General features: G+C 45.0%; 1 protein-coding gene across 15 annotated transcripts in view; it reads right to left on the bottom strand.

Moving 5' to 3' along the window:
• Positions 1 to 27241, bottom strand: part of SORBS1 (sorbin and SH3 domain containing 1) — a 132072-nt gene that overhangs the window by 98239 nt on the left and 6592 nt on the right. For 8 of the 15 annotated variants that reach the window (XM_038743535.1, XM_038743536.1, XM_038743542.1 and 5 more), the window contains exons 2-5: positions 13568 to 13623; positions 8905 to 8976; positions 4748 to 4840; positions 2385 to 2495 (exon numbers count right to left, since the gene is read on the bottom strand). In XM_038743535.1, the coding sequence (XP_038599463.1) occupies positions 2385 to 2495; positions 4748 to 4840; positions 8905 to 8976; positions 13568 to 13623 (332 nt within the window). The remainder of the gene's footprint in view (positions 1 to 2384; positions 2496 to 4747; positions 4841 to 8904; positions 8977 to 13567; positions 13624 to 27241) is intronic. The other 7 variants (XM_038743548.1, XM_038743545.1, XM_038743546.1 and 4 more) reach the window with 1 other exon arrangement.

The raw sequence follows: 27241 nt of genomic DNA, 5'->3' as shown, positions 1-27241 counted from the left end.
GAAAGTGGTTGACAATTTTTTTGGCTTCAGTGTCTTCAGATTTCTCAGTTTGTTCTCCAAGATGAGCACTCTTTTTGTGTAGTACAACACATCTTCACTGGGGCCTTGGAGAATAATTCTATTTATTTATTTTATTCTACTGATGTCTGTCTACTTGTTTTGTCATCTGTCTCCCCCTTCTAGACTGTGAGCCTGTTGTTGGGTACAGATTGTTTCTATCTGTTGCGAATTGCACTTTCCGAGCACTTAGTATAGTGCTCTGCAATAGTAAGCACTCAATAAATATGATTGAATGAAAGAGCCAAACAGACTGTGGATGGGGTAGCACACCAGTCAGAAACACTCAAAAGTCTAACCAGGGGGAATCTACTTTTGGATACATGTGAAAATCCTCACTGGTTCTCAGATATCTGGCTAAAACTTTTATCTTTGGTGCTCATTTAATTCAATCAAATTTCTGGCCTGTCAATGACTCTTCTCATGTGAGCTAATGAACCATTTGCAACAGTACAGTCATTTGGAAAACTTCCAATTGTCAAGAGCTGTAGTAAAGAGATAAATAAAAATAGAATAATTATGGCATTTATGATTAGTACCTGAGAGCTTCAGGAGTTCCCTTTTTGGAAGATTTGATGGTTTTATAACTACTGCAGTGACCTCAACTAAATACTGAAGATATTCATTCATTGTCAATAGTCATTATCAAATTATTCAACTGCGATGTACATATTTTTGATTAAGAGACATGCTTCCTATCCCCTAGGAGTTTACAGTGTAGTTGTAGACAACATAGACAAGACAAATTTAGGTAATGGACAGATAGGATGAGCACTAATCTTCAAAGTTTGTTGTCAGGAGCTGTGCAACAGGCCAGAGGCTGACAAAATGATGACTGAATTACCCAACCAAAAATGTTTTCAGTTAAGGAAGTGTACTGTTTGCCAAGAAGTTGCTGCCACAGACAGCTGCAAAATATTCTTCCAGGGTTAGAGTCTAGCTAAGAAAAACACACACACAATAACATCAAGTAAGGGAAATAGATGTCTCCCAACTGAAAAAAGAGAAAAGCATTCTCCAGGAAAAATCCGGTAATGGCACCATGGAACTACCCACTCACCCGCTTGCTCAAGATGCCTAAGGCCTGTTGGCAGTAGAATGGATTTACTCAGCTAAGGTTTTCTCTTTGCTGCTGCCATCACTGTTACTAGGGTGGGAGGGAAGAAAATCCATATGTCTGTTGCATGAGAACTGGCAGTTGATGAAATAGCTAATCAACCGCTGAAAATAGAGGTAAAAAGCTCTTCCAGTAAAATGAACTAATGTAAATCTTCCTACCGAGTACATAAGCTGGAAACTGTGATGATTTTTGTATAGGTAATGTGAGGTTAGGTAACTTTTTACTTTAACGACTACCTAATTCATTCATACCAACCTAATCCTTGTCTGTTTGTGTGTCTGTTGAAACCTCAGTTTGCATTTCTGCTATAATATTGTACTGAACCAACTTACTTTATAGTTCTCAGTCCCTCATTTCACTGTATATTTTATTTATACGACTTGGGTTCTGTTAACTAAAGAAATAGTCACACAGGAAACTAAGCAGCTACCTTAGAACCATCATTATTTGATCACCTATTCTCACCCTTTTTTGTCTTTCACGTGCTTGGATCCGTACCCCTTAAGCATTTACAACAGTGCCCAACACTTAGAATAGTGCTTAGCACATAGTAAGCGCTTAACAAATGCCATTATTATTATAAGCACTTGTTAGTCATGCCAGACCAAAACCACTTATGTATATATGCCTATATTATCCCATTTATTTTAATGTCTGTCTACCCCTCTAGAATATAAGTTTCTTGTGGGCAGGGAACATATTTATCATCTCTCTGTATTGTTGTCTCCCAACTGTGCTTAGCACATATCAAGCGCACAGTAAATATCACCGATCGATTGACAAGGATTCAACTGAATAACCCACAATATTATGTATCATTTCAACATTCTAGGACCTATTTCTAGTGAGGAACAACAATGAACAGACCCCTGCTCTGTTTTTGTTTTGGAAGATGAGTCCAGCAGATTTAAATCCGACTGATATCAATAAAATCCTACTGATAGCAACAAAATTTGGGTTTGAGGACGGAAGGAAATATAATTCACATTTTGCGGCACTTTACTTCCCCTCCTATGTCCAACACTAATTAATCAGGTGGCACACCTTAGAATTAAGTTGCACTAAGATTTTGAAATTGAGCTATTTCAGTATCCTTGTAGGTTGGCTGTTAATTTCCAATCGGAGAAATTGTTCCCGGAAGTTTGTAGGCATTCTCAATTCAAATGAAACCTGATTTCCTTTCAGGGGAGGGTGCGGCCAAACTTACTTTCTGTGGGCAAAGCTTCCTGAGGGCTGGTGCTTTGGGGTTCTCGGTAGGTTGAAGTTGCCCGAAGGGTCACTGCTCCTTTCCCAGTGCAGATTTTAGTCGGGTCCATGTCTGAAAAAGAGACATCCCAAAGGAGAAAATTTGAAACAAATCATTCTGACTAAACGGACACCAGGCTAATTAGCTAGTAAAAACAGTCGAATACTGGGAATTATCTGGACATGACCACATCTCAGTAAATTATTCTTTAGACAATGAAGAGTAGCTTTGTTAGACAGAGCAAATTCTCAGAGATTTCCAATACTATATATGGGTAGGTGTGGGATAAAAGTGGTAAGCCTGTGGGGAGAGATGACTGCTTCAGAATGTAAATGGGATAATTTGTTTAATAAAATCCAGTTCGGGTTGGTGATCAGTGCTCTCTCTCCCAGCTCATACTTCTTTAAATCAAGCAAAATGTTTGTAAACTAGGGTGTGAGGTGCTAGAATCTCCTTGCATCAGCCAGTTGAGGTTCTTGACAAAACTAACAGTAAGCTGTCTGGCCTGTGAAGAAAAAGCATCAGATTTGAGGTTGTAACACTCCCAAATTTAATGTTATTTCAAGACAATAGCCAGAAATAGCCCTCCAAAGGAACAAAGGACACCTCCCTCTAAACAGTGACCTGGTACTGAACCTGGATGTGAAATTCGATCTGTTTATTCTCATCCAGATTTAAAACAGACACAGCTACCTTACAGACTTTTAAAAGTTCAGATAAGAAGGATTTCAAAATAAGGTGCAACAAGATTGATGTCCGAGTTCTTTGAAAAATTTATCATCCTCTGTAGGGATCTCTGCTACAGATAAAGCAGATATGTTGCCAACTTGTACTTCCCAAGTGCTTAGTACAGTGCTCTGCACACAGTAAGCGCTCAATAAATATGATTGATTGATTGATAAAGGTTCAAGATATGTGGTTGGTCATTTGATTCTGTTAACAGAGATTTTAGTTCTATTGGTGTGGCTAGGCCACCCAGCGTGTATTGAGCTGAACTGGACTCAATATTTTCAGTGTGTTCACAGCCCCAGTTCTCACCTTAACCCTCCTTTTCTATTTGAAATGTCAAGCAGCGAGGACATAGACACCAACAGATGAACTGACTGACAGAGTGGGAAGGAGTTGGAAAGGGTCAGGGACCCTATACACATAAACCCAGGACTCCATCCAGCGTGGGTTATTCTAGAAACTACAGTGACCCACTTTCTTTCCTTTTTGCTTTTAATGGTGTATGTTTAGCACTTCATATGTGCCAGGCACTATACTAAGCGCCGGGGTAGGTAACAAGATAATCAGGTTGGACACAGTCCATGTCCCCCACGGGGCTCACAGTCTTAATCCCCATTTTACAGATGAGGTAACTGAGGCACAGAGAAGTTGAACAACTGCTCAAGGTCACACAGCAGTCAAGTGGCAGAAGCGGGATTAGAACCCAGGTCCTCTAGACTCCCAGGTCTGTCCTCTTTCCACTAGGTCATGCTGCTTCTGTTTCCTTTCCTTTGTCCCCTTCCATTTCCCAGGCCAGAGAAAGGAAGCCCATCCAATTCCCATCCTGCTCTCCTCTGCCACCAACTATTTGGCGACATGAACATTTCTACATCCGCAACTACTCCACTTCCAAATCCAAGCGAAGGGGTTGGATCTTAAGAAGTGTTGTCAATGCCTGCTGTTCAGGTCGTCTGAACAGGAAGTGGATTTGGATTTCTCTAAGAAAGATCTGGATTACTCTAAGAGGTTCATCACAACAGGGTTAGTTTAGGCATATATCCAAGCTGCTAAAACACTCACTCATGCCTGAAAATAAGAAATGTGGCTGAAGATAAGCGACTTACCGGGCACTCCAACCTTAGTCCAAGTGGGAAGGACACCTTTGGGGGCTGAATTTAGGTGCGGCTACTTTGGTAAATGTCCCGATAGACACCTCTAGTGACTGTTCACTCAAAGTGACCCCCCCCAAGAGGACCAATCGCCCATCCCTGGGTCATCACTAGTTCCATTCTACTCCACACAAAGTCCACAGTAGAGCAGGAGTTCCTACAACCACCAGCCACCCAGGGTTTGGGGCAGGATGCTATTTGCTCTGTGCATTTGGTGTTTTATAGTTCTTGAAAACCACCCAAAGGCAGGCAAGCATACAAACATGCACTCTTTCTCTTTCATAGGATCATTGGTAAGGAGAGCAAAAGCAGAGAAGTGAATTGAAGATTAACAAAGACTAACAAACAGATGCAAAAATTGCCTCAAACATGCAAGAAATGGACCGGAGATCAACCTAAGGGAGTATTTTAGCAGGGGACGAAGAAGCAGCAAAGACACTGAGATACCTGTAGGCAGCACTAGGCCAGGACTTTTCACTTTCTTCAGAGGGATTATTTTAACAGCAGAAATAGAGCGTGCATATAAAGGGTCATCAGTTGCTGAAAACACAAAAGTACACATGGAGCATCCAGAAGGAAGAACATTTGGGAAACATGCATGGACTTGGGAAAAATCAGCAGTGACAATAGGAGGAAGTTGCATACACAGGAAATAATTCGGAGAGCAGTGATGCAAAAATTAAAAATAACGCGCTGCCTATTTTAAGGGGTGTACCAATTCTGCAGTGCTCTTCTTTCTGTACTGATTATGGCTCAGCTATCAAAGCATGACAAAACATTCTCAAAAGAGAAAAACTGGTTGTAACAATTTCAGGCAGTAAATTTTTGTGGCGCTCAGTCAGCTATGCTGTCCCAAAACATTCATTAACACACAGTAAGAGCATTTTTTTTAAACAAAACACACAATGACCTTACATCCCAAATTCTCAATTTCTGATGGGATGTAGATCAATCATATTTATTGAGCTTTTAGTGCGTGCAGAGCTCTGTACTAAGTTCTTGGGTGTGTACACGAAAACAGAGTTGGTAGACATTCCTTTTCCTCAAGGAGTTTACAGTCTAGATCCAATGGTCTTGCCCCCGGTTGTCATCTAAGTTATTGGACAATCCCAAGTCCAAACTTCCCAAGTCCTGGCAAGGGACATCTTTTTGTTTGTTTGCTTTGTTTTAAGGTATTTTTTAAGCACTTACTTGCTAGGAACTGTACTAAGTGCTGGGGTAGACGCAAGCTGATCAGGTAGGACACAGTCCACGTCCTACAAAGGGGCTCACAGTCTTAATCTCCATTTTATAGTTAAGGTAACTGAAGCACGGAGAAGTGAAATGAAGAGAAGACGACTCCAGGGAAGAGGCGCCAGGATGAAATTCCCACAGCCTCTAGTCACCGGTGGGGCAAGGGATTCATTCATTCAATCATATTTATTGAGCGCTTACTGTGTGCAGAGCACTGTACTAAGCGCTTAGCACTGTACTAAGGGATGAAGGGAGAGGGGAGATGATGTGATTCCCAAATCCCAGAACCTGATGGGACTCCTGGGGAAAGAAGAGGATGAAGGCAGAGGGGCATACCCCTCTGAATAATGATAGCATTTATTAAGCGCTTACTATGTGCAAAGCACTGTTCTAAGCACTGGGGAGGTTACAAGGTGATCAGGTTGTCCCACAGGGGGCTCACAGTCTTAATCCACATTTTACAGATGAGGTAACTGAGGCACAGAGAAGTGACTTGCCCGAAGTCATACAGCTGGCAATTGGTGGAGTTGGGATTTGAACCCATGATCTCTGACTCCAAAGCCCATGCTCTTTCCACTGAGCCACGCTGCTTCTCAAGGTGATCGAGTATCGCCAATCTTACCCTTTCCTTTCCAGATAACCTGCAAGAAAAGAAGTCAAGCTTTCCCTGCCACGGCTCAAGGTTGTGGCTCTGCGAATTCTGGATGAAATGGAGGCACTACACTTTCCTAGCATGCCCAAGAATGAACCAAGCTGAGCTTTCTTACCTCTTTCTCATCCTACCCGAGTCAACTCCTCTATCTCTCACAAACTGGCATTTATCGTAAAGGCCTCCTTTCCACGTCAATGCCTTCCTGGACATTTGGTCATTAGTGACTTTTGGGAAGCATTTGCCCAGAGTCCCCAGAGTTGTTCTGGAGCCCCCGGGGTATGGTAGTGTCCCCTCAGACTTTTGTGGACCCTGGTTATGAGTCACTGCTGCTTGCTTGGTCAGAAGGTAGAGGGAAGAAGCGGCATGACTGAGTGGAAATAGCATGAGCCTGTGCAACCTTGGGCAACTTGCTGTACGTCTCTGTGCTTCAGTTACCTCATCCATAAAATGGGGATTAAGACTGAGCCACACATGGTACATGAACAGTGTCCAATCTGATTAGCTTGTATTTACCTCAGAATTTACTACATTGCCTGGCACATAGTAGTGCTTAACAAATACCATTAAAAATAAATGGCAGGAAGGAGAAATGACGACTTGTTACCAAGGCACTCAGGAGAACATTAAAAACGGTGGCTCCCTGGCATGCAGTTTGCTTGCCTGTTTCTAGGACACAGGTGGAGAAATAGCCGGAAGTCATCTAAAAGTGCAGATATTTTTGAGGATGAGCCCAATTTAAAGACTAACTCAGAGGCCTTTTGCCTAAGAGTAAAGCATAGCCATTTTTGTGGTAGAAAGTTCCAGCCGAGTTGAGGAGGCAGTACAGAGGGGCTTGGGTCAGGCCCTGCTTTGCTCTCTCAGCTGGAACAATCCTTACTCGCAGTAGAGCGGTGGGGCCATCTTTCATCTTGGTTTTTTCCAACTCTGGATTCAATCATCCTGTAGAGGCAGGTTTAAAAATCTCTCCAGCCAGGTTAAAGCAATTTTTTTGCTAGTGTTGGAGAATACAGATGTTTGCTTAGAAAGCAGTGAGTCTGATACCAATTTGGGACCTCAGGGGAAATCCAGGATTTGAAATGCTGTGGTTTCCCCCGACACAAGGAGAACAGATTGGCATGGCTCAGACCACACATGTGGTCCAAAGGAGACAGAGCTTGGGAGTACTGGGGATGAGCATTGAACTCAGACTGGACTAACATTCATTTGATCGTATTTACTGAGCACTTACTGAGTGCAGAGCACCATACTAAGTGCTTGGGAGGGTACAATCTAACAGACACACAACAAGTTTACAGTCTAGAGACAGACTTACAATCTCAACAATTCTCACCTCCTCCAAGAGGCCTTCCCAGACTGAGCCTCCTTTTTCCTCTCCTCCTCCCCATCCCCCCCGCCCTACCTCCTTCACCTTCCCACAGTACTTGTATATATATTTGTACAGATTTATTACTCTATTTTACTTGTACATATTTACTATTCTATTTATTTTGTTAATGATGTGCATATAGCTTTAATTCTGTTTGTTCTGACAACTTTGACACCTGTCTACATGTTTTGTTTTCTTGTCTGTCTCCCCCTTCTAGACTGTGAGCCCGTTGTTGGGTAGGGACTGTCTCTATGTGTTGCCAACTTGTACTTCCCAAGTGCTCAGCACAGTGCTCTGCACACAGTAAGCACTCAATAAATATGATTGAATGAATGAATAAAGGCTTGGAGCAGTCTCTGACGGAGGCTTCACTCTCGGCTTCAAGACTGTCCATCACCTCGCCCCCTCCTACCTCACCTCCCATCTCTCCTTCTCCAGCCCAGCCTGCACCCTCCGCTCCTCTGCCACTAACCTCCTCACTGTGCCTCGTTCTCGCCTGTCCCGCCGTCGACCCCTGGCCCACGTCCTACCCCTGGTCCGGAATGCCCTCCCTCCGCACATCTGCCAAGCTAGCTCTCTTCCTCCCTTCAAAGCCCTACTGAGAGCTCCTCTCCCCAAGGAGGCCTTCCCAGATTGAGCCCCCTCCTTCCTCTCCCCATCCCCATCCCCCCCGCCATACCCCCTTCCCCTCCCCACAGCACCCGTATATATGTTTGTAGAGTTTTATTACTCTATTTTACTTGTACATATTTACTATTCTATTTATTTTGTTAATGATGCGCATCTAGCTTTACTTCTATTTAATATGATGACTTGACTCCTGTCCACATGTTTTGTTTTGTTGTCTGTCTCCCGCTTCTAGACTGTGAGCCCGTTGTTGGGTAGGGACCATATCTACATGTTGCCAACTTGTACTTCCCCAGAGCTTGGTACAGTGCTCTGCACACAGTAAGCACTCAATAAATACGACTGAATGAATGAATGAATGAATGAATGAATGAATGAGTATACTGCTTCTAAAGCACAGCAACAATGATTCCTTGCTGATAAGAAGGCAGAAGGAGAACCTTGACCCTTCTGCGCCACAGGTGAAGTGGAGATGGTGCTGTCCCCAATGTGGATCGCTATTTTTCGCTAGTTTTATTTTACTCTTCTGAAAGTGGTCCACAGAGGGGTTAGGGATGTGACTTAGCTGTGGCCACAGAGAGGCAATGATGGCACCCGCTCTTCTGACTCTTCATCTACTAGGGCAGAACTGCTTCGCCCACTAGACGGGAGCAGTTACTCAAACAGACGTTCCACGCATCCCTTCTGAAAACTGCACAGAGTTTATGTCCACATCATTGGACCCACCTTTTTCTTGCCCATTGGTGTTCGAAGTCAGGCCATTCACCACTGTTTTAGAAATTCCATCTTCTTCACACTCTGGAAGAAATAAAGAAAAGACTTGAGGAGGAGGTCACCTGATGTGATTAGTAGTAAGCTCAGTTCGATTTCCCAACCCATCAGTAGTATTTGTTGAGCACCTACTTGGTGCAGAGCAATGGAGTAAGCACTTGGGAGAGTACAATAGATGTAGGAGATATCCAACTGTGCCCTAAAGGAATTTACAATTAAATAGAAGAGACTGATCTAAATTTCACTCATTCATTCAATCGTATTTACTTACTGTGTCAGAGCACTGTACTAAGCGCTTGGAAAGTACAATTCGGCAACAGATAGAGACAATCCCTACCCAACAACGGGCTCACAGTCTAGAAGGGAGAGACGGACAACGAAACAAAACAAGTAGACAGGCATCAATGCCATAAAAATAAATAGAATTATAGATATATTCACATCATTAATAAAATAGAATAATAAATATGTACAAATATACACAAGTGCTGTGGGAAGGAGAAGGGGGTAGAGCAGAGGGAGGGAGTTGGGAGGATGGGGAGGGGAGGAGGAGCAGAGGAAAAAGAGGGGCTCAAAACAATTTAAAAGGACAAGTGCTCAAACAGTAATAATAATAATGATATGGTATTTGCTAAGTGCTTACTACGTGCCAAGCACTATTCTAAACCCAGGAGTTGATAAAAGGTAATTAGGTTTGACACAGTCCCTGTCCCATATGGGGCTCAAAGTCTAAATCCTCATTTTACAAATGACATTAGTGAGGCACAGGGAAGTGAAATGACTTGCCCAGGGTCACACAGCGGGCAAGTGGCAGGGCTGGGATTAGAACCCAGGACCTTCTGAGTCCCAGGCCCATGCTCTATCCACTAGACCACACCGTTCTGTACTGAAGTGTTATGAGAGGATGTGAGCACAAAAGTGTTGGGATGACAGTGGGGAGGATATGATCCGTAGAGAAGAAAACTTAATAGGAGCAGGCCTTCCGGAGATAGAATTTCTGAAGGAAGGGTTTTGAAAACGGGGAGAGCTAGAGTCTACTTTTAGGAACTACGCAGGAGGATGGGAGTGAGCCAGTGGTCTGAGGCAGGAAAGTCCAGCTCAAGACAGAGTGAGAGGTGAGCTAGGGAGGGCTGGAGACCATGTGCTGAGACAAGTAAACGCTTAATACATTCTATTGAGGATTCTATACATCCTCAAAAATCTCCAGTGGCTACCAATCAATTTGCGCATCAGGCAGAAACTCCTCACCCTCAGCTTGAAGGCTGTCCATCCCCTCGCCCCCTCATACCTCACCTCCCTTCTCTCCTTCTCCAGCCCAGCCCACACCCTTCGCTCCTCTGCCGCTAATCTCCTCACCGTTAGGCCTCGTTCTCACCTGTCCCGCCGTCGACCCCCGGCCCACGTCATCCCCCTGGCCTGGAATGCCCTCCCTCCGAACATCCGCCAAGCTAGCTCTCTTCCTCCCTTCAAGGTCCTACTGAGAGCTCACCTCCTCCAGGAGGCCTTCCCAGACTGAGCCCCCTCCTTCCTCTCCCCTTTGTCCCCCTCTCCATCCCCACCGTCTTACCTCCTTCCCTTCCCCACAGCACTTGTATATATGTATATATGTTTGTACATATTTATTACTCTATTTATTTTACTTGTACATATCTATTCTATTTATTTTATTTTGTTAATATGTTTGGTTTTGTTCTCTGTCTCCCTCTTCTAGACTGTGAAGTGGCCTTTTAGACTGTGACTTTTAGACAGTCTTTTAGACTGTGAACCCACTGTTGGGTAGGGACTGTCTCTATATGTTGCCAATTTGTACTTCCCAAGCACTTAGTACAGTGCTCTGCACACAGTAAGCGCTCAATAAATACGATTGATTGATTGATTGATTGTGAGCCTACTGTTGGGTAGGAACTGTCTCTATATGTTGCCAACTTGTACTTCCCAAGCGCTTAGTACAGTGCTCTGCACACAGTAAGCACTCAATAAATACGATTGATTGATTGATTGATGAAGACAGTGGATGGGTAAAACAGAGGGTTCAGTGAGGCTGGTTTTGGCTGGTGTGTCCTCTCCCAGAACAGGTAGAGCTAATTAATCCAGCCTGGTTCCCACGAATCAACTGGGGCTGAAGAAGAATCTCAGGCAGGGTTGGCTTCTCTGACTCTTGGGATCACACAGTGTGATCCTGGGCAAATTCTGTGTCAATACAGGGCTGGTTATTCCAGGCCCAGGGACCTGAAGCCCAACACTCACCTGATCAAACACTTCCCCACCAACCCAGAGGCTGATTATGGGCTCCTGTCATGGAAGGGCTAGTGCTTACTCTTTTCCGATCTGCAGGGCTCTTCGGCAGGCTCTGCGACCCACCCATTTCTGCGAAATGGAAGTCAGCAAGATGGGAACTCACCATCCTAGCCTGGTGCCGTCTCCCTTCAGAGAAGCTGTCATCTAATCCACCCAATCATGCCCATCACTTCCGACCTTAATCAAATTAATCGATTGATCGTATTTATTGAGCACATACTGTGTGCACAGCACTGTACTAAGCAGTTGGGAGAGTACAGTACGAGAATATAACAGACACATTCCACATCGAGTCTTCTAGACTGTGAGCCCACTGTTGGGTAGGGACTGTCTCTATATGCTGCCAACTTGTACTTCCCAAGCGCTTGGTAGAGTACTCTGCACACAGTAAGCGCTCAATAAATACGATTGATTGATTGACTGAATGGGACCCAAAGAGCTTCCTTGTCAAGGCTGTGACACTGAGAAGCAGTGTGGCTAAGCAGAAAGAGCAGGAGAATGGGAGTCAGATAGTTCAGCGCCACTGTTCAATGTTAGAACCATTTAATTTTCTTAGCTTGATATGCGTGTCTCAGTGGAAAGAGTGCAGGCTTGGCAGTCAGAGGTCATGGGTTCGAATCCCGGCTCCGCCACTTGTCAGTTGTGACCTTTAGGCAAGCCACTTAACTTCTCTGTGCCACAGTTACCTCATCTTTAAAATGGGAATTAAGACTGTGAGTCCCACGTGGGACAACCTGATCACCATGTACTCCCCAGAGCTTAGAACAGTGCTTTGCACATAGTAAGCATTTGTACATATTTACTACTGTATTTTATTGATGATTTGTCTATTTATTCTGATGGTTCTGACACCTGTTTACATGTTTTGTTTTGTTGTCTATCTCCCCCTTCTAGACTGTGAGTCCGTTGTTGGGTAGGGACTATCTCTATATGTTGCCAAGTTGTACTTCCCAAGGCGCTTAGTACAGTGCTCTGCACACAGTAAGCGCTCAATAAATACGATTGAATGAATGAATAGTAAGCGCTTAACAAATATCACCATTGTTATTATATTTCATAGGATCCTGCTATCCCTTCATTCAAAATCCTAATTGATCAGGCCAGATGCCAAAGAGAATGATGCTGTCCAAGTGTTGCAACTGAAAACTTACTATCTGGATTCCATTTACCCCAAGTCAAAAATCATTCTTGCTTTTTGTGACATCAGGGTAATGTGCTTTTCATCCATTCAATCATGTTTATTAAGTGCTTACTGTATGCACAGCACTGTACTAAGCACTTGGGAAGTACAAGTCAGCAACATATAGAGAAGGTCCCTACCCAACAACGGGCTCACAGTCTAGAAGGGGGAGACAGAAAACAAAACAAAACATGGAGACCGGTGTCAAAGTCATCAGAACAAATAGAATGATAGTTATATGCACATCATTAACAAAATAGAATAGTAAATATGTACAAGTAAAATAAATAGAGTAATAAATCTGTACAAATATATACAAGTGCTGTGGGGAAGGGAAGGAGGTAGGGTGGGGGGATGGGAAGGAGGAGAGGAAAAAGGGGGCTCAGTCTGGGAAGGCCTCCTGGAGGAGGTGAGCTCTCAGTAGGGCTTTGAAGGGAGGAAGAGAGCTAGTTTGGCGGATGCGTGGAGGGAGGGCATTCCAGGCCAGGGGGATGATGTGGGCCGGGGGTCGACGGCGGGACAGGCGAGAACGAGGCACAGTGAGGAGATTAGCGGCAGAGGAGTGGAGGGTGTGGGCTGGGCTGGAGAAGGAGAGAAGGGAGGTGAGGTAGGAGGGGGCAAGGTGATGGACAGCCTTGAAGCCCAGGGTGAGGAGTTTCTGCCTGATGCGTAGGTTGACTGGTAGCCACTGGAGATTTTTGAGGAGGGGAGTAACATGCCCAAAGCATTTCTGGACAAAGACAATCCGAGCAGTGGCGTGAAGTATGGATTGAAGTGGGGAGAGACCGGAGGATGGGAGATCGGAGAGGAGGCTGATACAGTAGTCCTGACAGGATAGGATGAGAGCTTGAATGAGCAGGGTAGCGGTTTGGATGGAGAGGAAAAGGTGGATCTTGGCAATGTTGTGGAGGTGAGATCGGCAGGTTTTGGTGACGGGTTGGATGTGAGGGGTGAACAAGGGAGCAGAGTCGAGGATGACACCAAGGTTGCGGGCTTGTGAGACGGGAAGGATGGTAGTGCCATCAACAGTGATGGGAAAGTCAGGGAGAGGGCAGGGTTTGGGAGGGAAGACAAGGAGTTCAGTCTTGGACACACTGAGATCTGCTGGAGAGAGTAGGTAGCACCATCAAAAGGACTTACCGGAGCTCATTGTGTCGGTGGGGCAGGTCTTCTGCACTCCTAGGCTCTGATTCTCCCTAAGTTAAACAACAAACAATGGGTGTTTCAGTATCAGTCCCAATCACTGCATTAAACAGAAACAATAGTCAGGAACAACAATTCATCATTATTTGGGCAACAGTATATGAAACAGGGTTTCAGGCTGTGGCATGCTCTGCCCGCTCCATCCCCACTGCCAGCAACCTTGGGGGTGGAGGGGAGCGCACTGAGTGGTGGGTGGGGACTGAACACTCAGGGCAGAATTTCTCCCTCCCTCAGCTGCTCAAGCTTCCTATTCCCCACTTTCCAGGCCTGCCCCCTGCAGTCCTCCACCTGAGCAATTTATCGGGAGTGGGGATGGAGGAAGGAAAAACAAAAAATGGGAGGCTGCAGCCCTCAGCCCTTCTCCCAGCTCCCCCCAAAGTGCTGTTGGAAGCGGCTTGTTTGGGGGAAAGCTATTAAACTTCCACAAGCTTATAGCCTACAATCCTCACCATTCTTCTGCCTTGCCCTAAAGTAACCCATTCTGAAAGCCCGCTTTACTAACATGGAAAGAACTAGGAAGGTGGAAAGTACTAGAAGTCCCCTCATAATTATGATCAGCATTAGCATTTCCCCATAAGACATTATCATAACTGAGGCAATGGTCATAATAATAATAATAATAATAATGGTATTTGTTAAGCGCTTACTACTACTACTACTACGAATAATAATTGCATTTATTAAGCGCTTACTATGTGCTGAGCACTGTTTTAAGCACTGGGGTAGATACAAGGTAATCAGGTTGTCCCACATGGGGCTCACAGTCTTCATCCCCATTTTACAGATGAGGGAACAGAGGCACAGAGAAGTCTTGCCCAAAGTCACACAGCTGACAAGTGGTGGGGCCGGGTTTAGAACCCATGACCTCTGACTCCCAAGCCCGGGCTCTTTCCACTGAGCCACGCTGCTTCTCATTCAACAACAACACTGTTTGGTACGCTATTTTGCAGAAATCTGTCTCTGTGCTGCCTTCCCTCCCCATGATCCGGGGTCCCTGTAACCGGCACGATGAGAACACACCAGACCAGGGATAAAAGGAGCTACCAAATTATTTCAACTTCTCTCCACCAAGGCCGAGTGAAACATGCCATTTCTGCAGCTCTGCATCACCCTGCACATTCTCAGTCCCCCTCCGCTGTAGCCCAGCTCACTGCCTTTCCTCCCCGCAAACATGCTGTACACCAAATATGCTGCCTTCCTGCTTCCCACCATCCCAGTAGGAACGAGGACGTCTGCAGCATGAGGCCTCGTATAAACTCAGTTAAACTAGGGGCTACAATAGCCGTGGCTGAGGCTATGGGTGTGCTGTGGACTCTGAATCTAAAGGAGCCTGAAATTCTGCTCCTTTACCTAAAGCACCCTACTGACTTTTGTTTCTATTTTGTATACTGTATATTTGCCCTTGTCTATCTTTTGTGCTATTTTAGCAGTTTATTATTCTATTGCTCCCGATGTGTCTGTCTCCGATATTCTCTCTGACTTAGATTCACACTGTGTGAGCCCATCAGGCAGAAACTCCTCACCCTGGGCTTCAAGGCTGTCCATCACCTCGTCCCCTCCTACCTCACCTCCCTTCTCTCCTTCTACTGCCCAGCCCGCACCCTCCGCTCCTCCGCCGCTAATCTCCTCACTGTACCTCGTTCTCGCCTGTCCCGCCGTCGACCCCCGGCCCACGTCATCCCCCGGGCCTGGAATGCCCTCCCTCTGCCCATCCGCCAAGCTAGCTCTCTTCCTCCCTTCAAGGCCCTGCTGAGAGCTCACCTCCTCCAGGAGGCCTTCCCAGACTGAGCCCCTTCCCTCCTCTCCCCCTCGTCCCCCTCTCCATCCCCCCATCTTACCTCCTTCCCTTCCCCACAGCACCTGTATATATGTATATATCGTTGTACATATTTATTACTCTATTTATTTATTTATTTATGTATTTATTTTACTTGTACATTTCTATCCTATTTATTTTATTTTGTTGGTATGTTTGGTTCTGTTCTCTGTCTCCCCCTTTTAGACTGTGAGCCCACTGTTGGGTAGGGACTGTCTCTATGTGTTGCCAATTTGTACTTCCCAAGCGCTTAGTACAGTGCTCTGCACATAGTAAGCGCTCAATAAATACGATTGATTGATTGATTGATTGATTGATTGATTGAGCCCATCAAGGGACAGGGTCTGCGTCTCATCTGCACTTATGTACTCTTTCCTGGAGCTTAATAAATACTATTACCACAACTTGTCCTACACTGAAGCAATTCTATTTTCCCAGCGTGAGCATGTTTCAGACGCCATCCCCTGGGACTATGGTCTATGGATGTTTCAGTCGGAGGGAGGGACTCTGCTGAGAGGAGCTCAGTGCTGTGAAATTCTGCAACTACTGCAGGCAGAAAAGCAGGATCAGCAGGAATAGTTCCTACAGACCAAATGGGCAGAGCCTAGATCTACCTATTCTGTTTGTAAGTATATGCATACTACTACTAATAATAATATTGGTAGTGATGATGATGATAATAGTATCATAACTGTGGTATATGTTAAAGTGTTATGTGCCAAGCACTGTACTAAGTGCTGGGGTAGTAGTAACAATAGTATTTATTAAAAATAATAATAATTGTGGCACTTCCTGTGTGCCAGGCACTGTACTAAGCACTGGGGTGGATACAAGCAGGTGAGAAGCAGCATGGCTCAGTGGAAAGAACAGGGGCTTTGGAGTTAGAGGTCATGGGTTCAAACCCCGGCTCCGCCAATTGTCAGCTGTGTGACTTTGGGCACGTCACTTCACTTCTCTGTGCCTCGGTTCCCTCAACTGTAAAATGGGGATGAAGACTGTGAGCCCTCCCGTGGGACAACCTGATCTCCTTGTAACCTCCCCAGCGCTTAGAACAATGCTTTGCACATAGTAAGCACTTAATAAATGACATTATTATTATTATTATTATACAAGCAAAACGGGTTGGACACAGTCTCTGTCCTACATAGGGCCCATAGTCTCAGTCCCTATTTTACAAATGGGGTAACTGAGGCCCAGAAAAGTGAAGTGATTTGCCCAAGGTTACACAGCAGACAAGTGGAGCCAGGATTAGAACCCACAAACTTCTGAGTTCCAGGCCTGTGCTCTATCCATTACGCCAGGCTTATTAAGTGTTCACAAGCCTTGTGTGGGGAGAACTGAACTAATCACTTGAGTACACACCAGACCAGGGATAAAAGGAGCTACCAAATTATCTCGACTTCTCTCCATGAAGGCCGAGTGAAACATGCCATTACTGCAGCCCTGCATTTTACAAATGAGGTAACTGAGGCACAGAGAAGTGAAGTGACTTGCCCAAGGTCACACAGCAGACAAATGGTGGATCTGGGGGTTCGAACCCAGGTCCTTCTAACTCCCAGGCCTGGGCTCCAGCCACTAGGATACACTGCTTCCCCATATTTAAGGGTGTATACATATCCTTGAGAAGCAATATGGCCTAGGGGAATAAGCACAGAACTGGGAGTCGGTGGACCTGGGTTGCCAGCCGTTTGATCTTGGCAAAGTCATTTAACTTCTCTGCGCTTCACTTTCCTCATCTGTAAAATGGGGATTAAATATTCATTCATTCATTCATTTTTACTGAGCTCTTACTGTGTGCAGAGCACTGTATTAAGTGCTCGGGAAGTACAAGAGAAGCAGCGTGGCTCAGTGGAATGAGCACGGGCTTTGGAGTCAGAGATCATAGGTTCAAATCCTGGCTCCGCCAATTGTCAGCTGTGTGACTTTGGGCAAGTCACTTAACTTCTCTGTGCCTCAGTCACCTCATCTGTAAAATGGGGATTAAGACTGTGAGCCCCCGTGGGACAACCTGATCACCTTGTAACCTCCTCAGCGCTTAGAACAGTGCTTTGCACATAGTAAGCGCTTAATAAGTGCCATTATTATTATTATCATTATTATTATTACAAGTTGGCAACATATAGAGATGGTCCCTACCCAACAACAGGCTTACAGTCTAGAAGGGGGAGACAGACAACAAAACATGTAGACAGGTGTCAAAATTGTCAGAACAAATAGAATTAAAGCTATATGTACACCATTAACAAAATAAATAGGATAGTAAATATGTACAAGTAAAATAAATAGAATAATAAAGCCGTACAAATATATACAAGTGCTGTGGGAAGGGAAAGGAGGTTGGGGGGGATGGGAAGGAGGAGAGGAAAAAGGGGGCTCAGTTTGGGAAGGCCTCCTGGAGAAGGTGAGCTCTCAGTAGGGCTTTGAAGGAAGGAAGAGAGTTAGTTTGGCGGATGTGTGGAGGGAGGGCATTCCATGCCAGGGGAAGGATGTGGGCCAGGGGTCGATGGCAGGGCAGGCGAGAATGAAGTACAGTGATGAGGTTAGTGGTAGAGGAGAAGCAGCATGGCTCAGTGGAAAGAGCACGGGCTTTGGAGTCAGAGATCATAGGTTCGAATCCCAGCCATATGTCTGCTATGTGACCTTGGGTAAGTCACTTAACTTCTCTAAGCCTCAGTTACCTCATCTGGAAAATGGGGATTAAGAGTGTGAGCCCCACATGGGACAACCTTACCTTGTTTTCCCTCCCCAGCGCTTAGAACAGTGCTTTGCACATAGTAAGCACTTAACAAATGCCATCATTATTATTATTATTATTAGAGGAGCAGAGGGTGCAGGCTGGGCTGGAAAAGGAGAGAAGGGAGGTGAGGTAGGAGGGGGCGAGGTGATGGAGAGCCTTGAAGCCGAGAGTGAGGAGTTTTTACTTGATAATACTTGATAATACTTATTCTGCCTCCCCCCTTGGACCATGAGCCCCTTGTGCTACACGGGCTATGGCCCATCTGCCTATATTGTACCTCCCTGAGGTATGTAGTAAGCCCTTAACAAATACCACAATTACTATTAAGTACATAAGTGCTATGGAGGAGTGTGATTATCCACATGCCTAGGTGGCTTGGAAGTGCTAAAGTAGCAGCTACTGGGGATGGAGGGTGGAGAGAGAGGTTCATTCAATAGGATTTATTGAGCGCTTATTGTGTGCAAAGCACTATACTATGCACTTGGGAGAGTACAATATAACAACAAACACGGTCTTGCCCACAACAAGCTCACAGTCTAGACGGGGAGACAGATATCAATATAAACAGATGCATAAATTACAGTTACATATATATATGTGCTGCAGGGATGGAAGCTCCCTCCCATGAATGTGAATGAAGGAGCAGCACAGAAGGGATTGAGAGGAGAGGAGAGCTTAGTCAGGGAAGGCTTCTTGGAGGAGATGTGCTTTCCAAGAGGCTCTGAAGTGGGGGAGAGCACTTATCTGCCTGATATAAGGAGGGAGGGTGTTCCAGCCCAGAGGAAGGATGTGGATAAGAGGTCAGTGATGAAATCGAGGTACTGTGAGAAGGTTAACATTAGAGGAACAAAGTGTGCAGGCTGCGTTGTAGAAGGAAAGTTGTGAGGTGAGGCAGGAGGGTGATTAAATGCTTTAAAACCAGTGGTGAGGAGCTTCTGTTCGATATGGAGGTGGATGGGCAACCACTGGAATTTCTTGAAGAGTGGGGAAACAGTCTGAACATTTTCGAAGGAAAATTATTTGGGTAGCAGAATGGAGTATGGACTGGAGTGGGGAGAGACAGGAAGCAGGGAGGTCAGCAAGGAGGTTGATACAATAACCACAGTGGGATAGGATAAGTGCTGCATTAATCTGGTAGTAGTTTGGACAGAGAGGAAGGGGTGGATTTTGGTGACGCTGTGAAGGTACAACTGGCAGGATAATCAAGGATGGCCTCCTGGACTATATGTGATTTCAAATGTCTTGAAAATGATGAGAGCCCGTTGTTGGATAGGGACCGTCACTATATGTTGCCAACTTGTACTTCCCAAGCGCTTAGTACAGTGCTCTGCACACAGTAAGTGCTCAATAAATGTGATTGAATGAATGAATGAATGAATGAATGAATGAATGAATGAGAGGAGTGGTCTGCTGAATGTCAAGGGAGAGAGATTTCCAGGTAGAAAGAGTAAGAGGTTCACAGAAGAGGAGAGACAACAAGGAACAGTGAGTAGGTTGGCTTGCGGAGCAAACAGTGCAAACTGAGATCTAAAGGGAGAAGAGTGGAGAAATTTAGGTTGGTGGTGGGGTTGAGAAGGAAGAGAGAAGTTTGATGATCTTAAAGACAATCGTCAAGAATTTCTGTTTGATGCTGAGAGGAAGAGGCAGCCATTGAAGGCTTTTGAAGTGCAGGGAATCACGTTTTTGAAAAATTATATGGGAAGAAAAATAACCCTGGAGAATAGAGAGACTGGAGGCAGGGAAGTCTGTGAGGATGTTGATGCAGTTTCGAGTTGGAATACGACAACTGCCTGGACCTGTGCGGTGGCAGTTAGAATGGAGAGGCGGAAGAAGGGAGAATCAACGGGATTTGATGAATGACTGAAAATGGATGTTGAAGGAGAGAAGGGAGTCAATGATTATGCCACAGTTGTGGGAGACAGGAGGATGGTGGTGGGGTCAGTTGTGATGGGAAAAGTAGCAGAGGAATATATGAGGGAAGGCGAGTTCAATTCTGGGCATGAACAGCTTGAGCTGCCAGTGGGATGTCCATGTAGAGATGCCCTGGAGGTAGGAGGTGTGAGACGGCAGAGAAGGAAAGAGATTGAGGGTAGTGAAGTGCCACTGAGTAGCAGTGGGAGTTGACACCGTGGATGAGCTTCCTAAGGCAGTGACTGTAAATTGAGAAAAGGACAGAATCCTTGGGCACTTACGGTATGCATAGCACTGTAGTAAGCGCTTGGGAGAGTACAGTATGACAGAATTAGTAGACACATTCTCTGCAAAGCTTTGACAATCCTGTGCATACTAGGCTGTACATCTTATATGTTTATATAGAATATCGTCACACAACCAAACACTTACACAACACCCTGCTCTACACAAAGGAGATGGTAATCAGTTGTACAAAAGGAAATGAGTTTAAGCTATAGAATATGGGGCAGCGTGGCTCAGTGGAAAGAGCACGGGCTTGGGAGTCAGAGGTCATGGGTTCTAATCCCAGCTCCACCACTTGTCTGCTGTGTGATCTTGGGCAAGTCACCTAATTTCTCTGAGCCCCAGTTTCCTCATCTGTAAAATGGGGATAAAGACTGTGAGCCCCACGTGGGACAACCTGATCACCTTGTATCCTCCCCGGCGCTCAGAACAGTGCTTCACACATAGTAAGCACTTAACAAATGCCATCATTATTATACGAGGAATAATATCCTGCAAGTGATGACTGGGGGAAACTAGAACAGGTCAGTGAAGAAGGCTGTGCCTGGAGATCTTTGAAAGAGAAGCAGCTCCTTGAAAACAGGGATGTGCCTACCAATTCAGTTATATTCTCCCAAGGGCTTAGTACAGAGCTCTGCACACAGTAAATGTTCAATAAATTTGGTTGATTGATTGACAAAGGCTTAGTGTCACCTTGTCTGTCTCAGGGATTGGTGGTTAGGCTAGTTTATTTCTCAAAGCTTTTTTCAGCCCTAAGAGTCTATGCCGACAGTTGGTCGCTAAGGATTGTTGAGACTCTGTGTGCCTATGTTAAAAGACACCACACACCTCTATCCCCCACTACAAAGTGATTTAACTAATTCTCGGCCCTTGATCTTCAGTTTACCCAACTTCCCTTCTCCCAGAAAAGTTACATTCTTTCTAAGATCATGCTGTTTCCCCCACTTGGCTTAGAAAAGAGAGCTGCTGATTTTTAAGGAATGTAGATAAGAATAGTTCCACACATGTCTCTGGGTTATTTCATGTTACACAAAGTCAGGAGCCCTGGGACTATACAGCAAACATCCCACAGGCAGTCAAATGAACTTTTAAGTCTTTAATCATGTTCTGGTTAATCCTGCGTTCTGTGGAGTGGGGGCAATGGATTACACCTTTAAGGGCAGAAAAAAGAATGAACCTCACTGTTGGCTTGTTGAACCTTGGCTGCTCTTATTTACCTTTTTTATCACATTAGTTAAGTGCTTACTATGTACCAGGCACTGTTCTAAGCCCTTAATGCAAGCTAACCAGGTTGGACACCTATTTATTTTGTTAATGATGTGCATATACCTGTAATTCTATTTGACAATTTTGACACCTGTCTACATGTTTTGTTTTGTCGTCTGTCTCCCCTTTCTAGACCGTGAGCCTGTTGTTGGATAGGGACCTTGTCTATAGGTTGCCGACTTGTACTTCCCAAGCGCTTAGTACAGTGCTCTGTACACAGTAAGCGCTCAATAAATAAGATTGAATGAATGAAAGGAAAAGAAGAGTTCCAACTCCCATTCTTTTAAATGGCATTTGTTAAGCCCTTATTATGTACCAGGTACTGTACTAAGCACTGGGGTAGATAAAAGTTAATCAGGTTGGACACAGTCCATACCCCACATGGGGCTCACAGTCTTAATCCCCATTTTATTGATGAGGTAACTGAGGCCCAGAGAAGATAAGCAACTTGCCCAAGGTCACACAGCAGACAAGTGTGAGCCCACTTTTAGACTGTGAGCCCCCTTTTAGACTGCGAGCACACTGTTGGGTAGGGACTGTATATGTTGCCAATTTGTACTTCCCAAGCACTTAGTACAGTGCTCTGCACATAGTAAGCGCTCTGAGCTCACTTTTAGACTGTGAGCCCCCTTTTAGACTGTGAGCCCACTGTTGGGTAGGGACTGTCTCTATATGTTGCCAATTTGTACTTCCCAAGCACTTAGTACAGTGCTCTGCACATAGTAAGCGCTCAATAAATACGATTGATGATGAAGTGGCAGAGTCAGGAATAGAACCCAAGTCCAGGCCCATGGTCTATCCACAGTAAATGCTCTATAAATACAGCTGATTGAGTGAATCATACAGCTATACTCAGCTATGAAATATACACATCGCCATGTACTATATATACATTTCTGTAGTCAAACATGACACTGCTTATAGGATTCTTATCCTTATATAATAAGAACATGACTGCAAAGTTCATGGTCATCAGCAACCCTTCCCACTCTAGATGCAGGTGCAATCAATCAATGGTATTTATTGAGAACCATGTGCAGAGCACTGTACTAAGTGCTTGGGAGAGTACAATAAAATAGAGTTGGGAGATATGACCCCTGTCTTCAAGGAGCTTGCAGGCTCTGCTGACCTCCTCCTTTCACCCTGATCCAAAAGCTGGTTCCTCAGTGCCCTCGACAATCCATGCAATATGTTCTCCGATTCATCACACTTCAGCCCATTTATGTACCTGTCTCGCTGTCAATCCCTTGTCCATGTCCTCCCTCTGGCCTGGAACTACTTCCCCATCCCAATAACAATAATAATAATAGTATAATAATAGTATTTGTTAAGCATTTCCTATGTGCCAGGCCCTGTACTAAGCTCCGGGGTGGATACAAGCAAATCTAGTTGGACCCAATCCCTGATCCATGTGGGGCTCACAGTATCAATCCCCATTTTACAGATGAGGTAACAGGCACAGAGAAGTGAAGTGACTTGCCCAAGGCCACACAGCTGACAAATGGCAGAGCTAGGATTAGAAACACTGACCTTCTAAATTCTAGGTCTGTGCTCTCTCTACTAAGCCATCCAACAGACCACCACTCTCCCCTCCTTCAAAGCTCTACTAAAAGTATATCTCCTCCAAGAGGCCTTAACTGATAAAGCCCTCATTCATTCAATCGTATCTGAGCACCTACTGTGTGCGGAGCACTGTTCTAAGCACTTGGGAGAGTACAATACAATAAACAAGCAACATTAGCTGCCCACAATGAGCTTACAGTCTAAGCTCATTTCCCCACCCTATTCAACCTCCCTTCTGTGTGGCCTGTGAACTTGAGTCTAAGCCCCTTAAGCACTTTGATACCCCACCCCCAGAAACACAGCCCTTATTCAGTCAATCGTATTTATTGAGTGCTTACTGTGTGCAGAGCACTGTACTAAACCTTTATGTGGTATGTGTGGCATTCATTCATTCAATCGTATTTATTGAGTGCTTACTGTGTGCAGAGCACTGTACTAAGCGCTTGGAAAGTACAAGTTGGGTCCACATTCTTTCCCTCTGCTGCTTCTCCTACCTAAAATTGACGTATCCCCTACTGGACTGTATGCTTCCTGAGGGCAAGGCTCATGTTTACCAACTCTAATGTATTGTACTTTCCCAAATGCTTATAGGTTCTGCACACAATAAGCACCAAATAAACAAAACCGATTGAGGGATGGTTGTTTGAGGCTGGACTCTGTCCTCTTACTTCTTTCATTGCCAGTCTTGTGGATCTGTTTCCCACTGGAGCTTCCCAGCAAGCAATACCTCAGTTCTGGTATTTGAAATTCATCACTGGACTGTCCGGCCTGCCTGGGCTCACCCATTAGCTGCACTACTCATGAGCTGTTTGGGATCTGTGTGGTGTCACCCATCCTCACCGCACAGGTGCTGGTGGATTGGTTCCAAGGCTGGACTCTGCCTGTCTTGTGGAAGTGAGGTTTACTGCCGGTCTCACCTCTGCAACACCGCCAAGATCCACCCTTTCCTCTCCATCTAAACCGCTACCCTACTGGTTCAATCTCTCATCGTATCCCAACTGGATTACTGCATCAGCCTCCTCTCTGATCTCCCATCCTCCTGTCTCTCCCCACTTCAATCCATACTTCACGCCGCTGCCCGGATCATCTTTGTGCAGAAACGCTCTGGGCATGTTACTCCCCTCCTCAAAACTCTCCAGTGGCTACCAGTCAACCTATGCATCAGGCAAAAACTCCTCACTCTCATCTTCAAGGCTGTCCATCACCTCGCCCCCTCCTACCTCACCTCTCTTCTTTCCTTCTCCAGCCCAGCCCGCACCCTCCGCTCCTCTGCCGCTAATCTCCTCACCATTAGGCCTCGTTCTCGCCCGTCCCACCGTCGACCCCCGGCCCACGTCATCCCCCGGGCCTGGAATGCCCCCAGTCCCTCTGCCCATCCGCCAAGCTAGCTCTCTTCCTCCCTTCAAAGCCCAACTGAGAGCTCACCTCCTCCAGGAGGCCTTCCCAGTCTGAGCCCCCTCTTTCCCCTCCCCATCCCCTCCTCGCCACCCTACCTCCTTCCCCTCCCCACAGCACCTGTATATATGTTTGTACAGATTTATTACTCTATTTATTTTACTTTGTTAATATGTTTTGTCGTCTGTCACCCCCCTTCTAGACTGTGAGCCCGGTGCTGGGTAGAGATCGTCTCTGTGTGTTGCCAACTTGTACTTCCCAAGCGCTTAGTACAGTGCTCTGCACACAGTAAGCGTTCAATAAATACGATTAAATGAATGAATGAATACTGTCAATGTTCACACTGCTGAACTTCACTTGCTTCCACTGTTTGCATTTGCATTCTTTTATTATGTTTATCTGTTCCCCTTTTGCAAGCTTTGATTGTGACTCTCTGTGGGACACTCATCATGTCCTAAATTGCTTTTATTGCGATTACCCCAGCGCTGAGTACACTCCTTTGCAACTGGTATGCGGTTAATAAATTTGTAATGATAATAATTCAATTATTTACAAGTGAACCTGGGTCAAATTTTCCTTCTCATTGGGATGCAGTGCTGAATCTCTTGAACATTTCTCTCTTGAAAGGCACAATCCCAAAACAAGTCCCTTTATAAAAAGCATTTTTATATTGTAATATTAACATTAATAGATACAGTAGAAGGCTTCTAAAGCAGGTTGTAGATGATCATCTCCCCAAGGTTAACTTTTTCAATGTACCCCAGTTCTTCTCCAATGCAGGAATTGTAGTCTTGTAAAACCCCTTGTTAAGGAAAACTGGTGCTGGAGCACAGACAGGTTTCAACTTTGCAGACATACCATTTCTTCCAACACCACATCGTGCTGTTTTCGAACAGGCTCACATTGTTGGTGCTGGAAGAACATTCCCTAATTCTCTTTCATCACTCTAGTCGAAATGCACACTGAAAACACGCAGTACGGCAGAATTAAATGCATTTCATTCTTTCTTATTTTTTTTCCCTTCAAGTCATTATTGAGTGTATTTTGTTCCCCATTATTTTCTTTTCCCTTAACTCATTCTTCATCACCTCTTTTCAGCATTATTTGGGATATCCTTTTCTTCCCTAGATCCAAGAGGTTAGAAAATCATGCTGCCTTCAGTTGCTATTTTATTATTCCCATCCAGTACTAGTTGTGTTTTCTTCACCAAATTCTCTGTCCCAAAACCCTGCCTCTTGCATTTGCCCCTTCAATTGTACCGCTAAAGAGTTAAATTCAGCAATTTGACCTGTTGATCATTGTTTTAAATCCAATTAATCTCCTGGATCTTTTTATGTCCACTTTTCTTATTCCAATCACATTTTAGCTAATGCAATCTATAGATGTTACTTAAATTTGCCAGCAGTTAGGCTGCAAAAGTTATTTTTCTGTATGATATCTTTACATTAAATCTGAATTTCTCCATTTTCTTCTAAATATATGATATACAACAGTCCAAGAATCTCTGGTTTATTAGGTTACAGTTATTCTTTTCAGCCATTAAAGATGAAGTCTCTTGAACATCAGGATACAGGAAAACTACAAATTTCTGAGCATTCTAGTTTTCTTTTATGGTATTTGTTAAAGCTCTTACTAAGTGCCGAGTACTGTACTGAGCACGGGGTAGATATCAGCTAATCAGGTTGGACACAGTCCCTGTCCCTCATGGGGCTACAGTCTTAATCCCCTCTTTACAGATGAGGCACAGATAATAATAATGGTAATAGTAATGATAGTATTTAATAATAATGATGGCATTTATTAAGCTCTTACCATGTGCAAAGCATGGTATTTATTAAGTTCTATATGCCAGCCACTCTACTAAGTGCTGTTGTAGATACAATTGGGTTGGACACAGTCCCTGTCCCACAGAGGGCTCACATTCTTAATCCCCACTTTACACATGAAGTAACTGAGGCACAGTAAAGTGACTTGCCCAAGGTGATACAGCAGACAAGTGTCAAAGCCGCAATTAGAACGCAGTTCCTTCTGATTCCCAGGTCCATGATCCAGGCACTAGGCACAATGCTTTTCTATACTACCCTATTTTAGGGTTACCATATTTACTCACATATTTTCCTCCACAGCATTCATTCACACAATTCAATTGCATTTACTGAGAGCTTAATGTGTGCAGAGCACTGTACTAAGCACTGGGGAGAGTACAACAATAAACGGACATATTACTTGTCCACCGTCTAGAGGGAAAGAGGGGAATGGGTTTGTGAGGCGTCCTTCTATTGCTCCATCATGATTTGGGAGGAAGGAATAAGATTTTTTTTTTTTGTACCACCTAATTGTAAGCAGTGATTGCCACAGGCCCTGAGAGGAGGATAAGGCAGAAACTCCTCACCCTGGGCTTCAAGGCTGTCCATCCCCTCGCCCCCTCCTACCTCACCTCCCTTCTCTCCTTCTCCAGCCCAGCCCGCACCCTCCGCTCCTCCACCGCTGATCTCCTCACCGTACCTCGCTCTCGCCTGTCCCGCCATCGACCCCCGGCCCACATCATCCCCCGGGCCTGGAATGCCCTCCCTCTGCTCATCCGCCAAGCTAGCTCTCTTTCTCCCTTCAAGGCCCTATGGAGAGCTCACCTCCTCCA

Source organism: Tachyglossus aculeatus, chromosome 3 (genome assembly GCF_015852505.1).
Source record: "Tachyglossus aculeatus isolate mTacAcu1 chromosome 3, mTacAcu1.pri, whole genome shotgun sequence".
Taxonomy (NCBI): Eukaryota; Metazoa; Chordata; class Mammalia; order Monotremata; family Tachyglossidae; genus Tachyglossus; species Tachyglossus aculeatus.
This window is presented reverse-complemented; position numbering and strand designations above follow the sequence as displayed.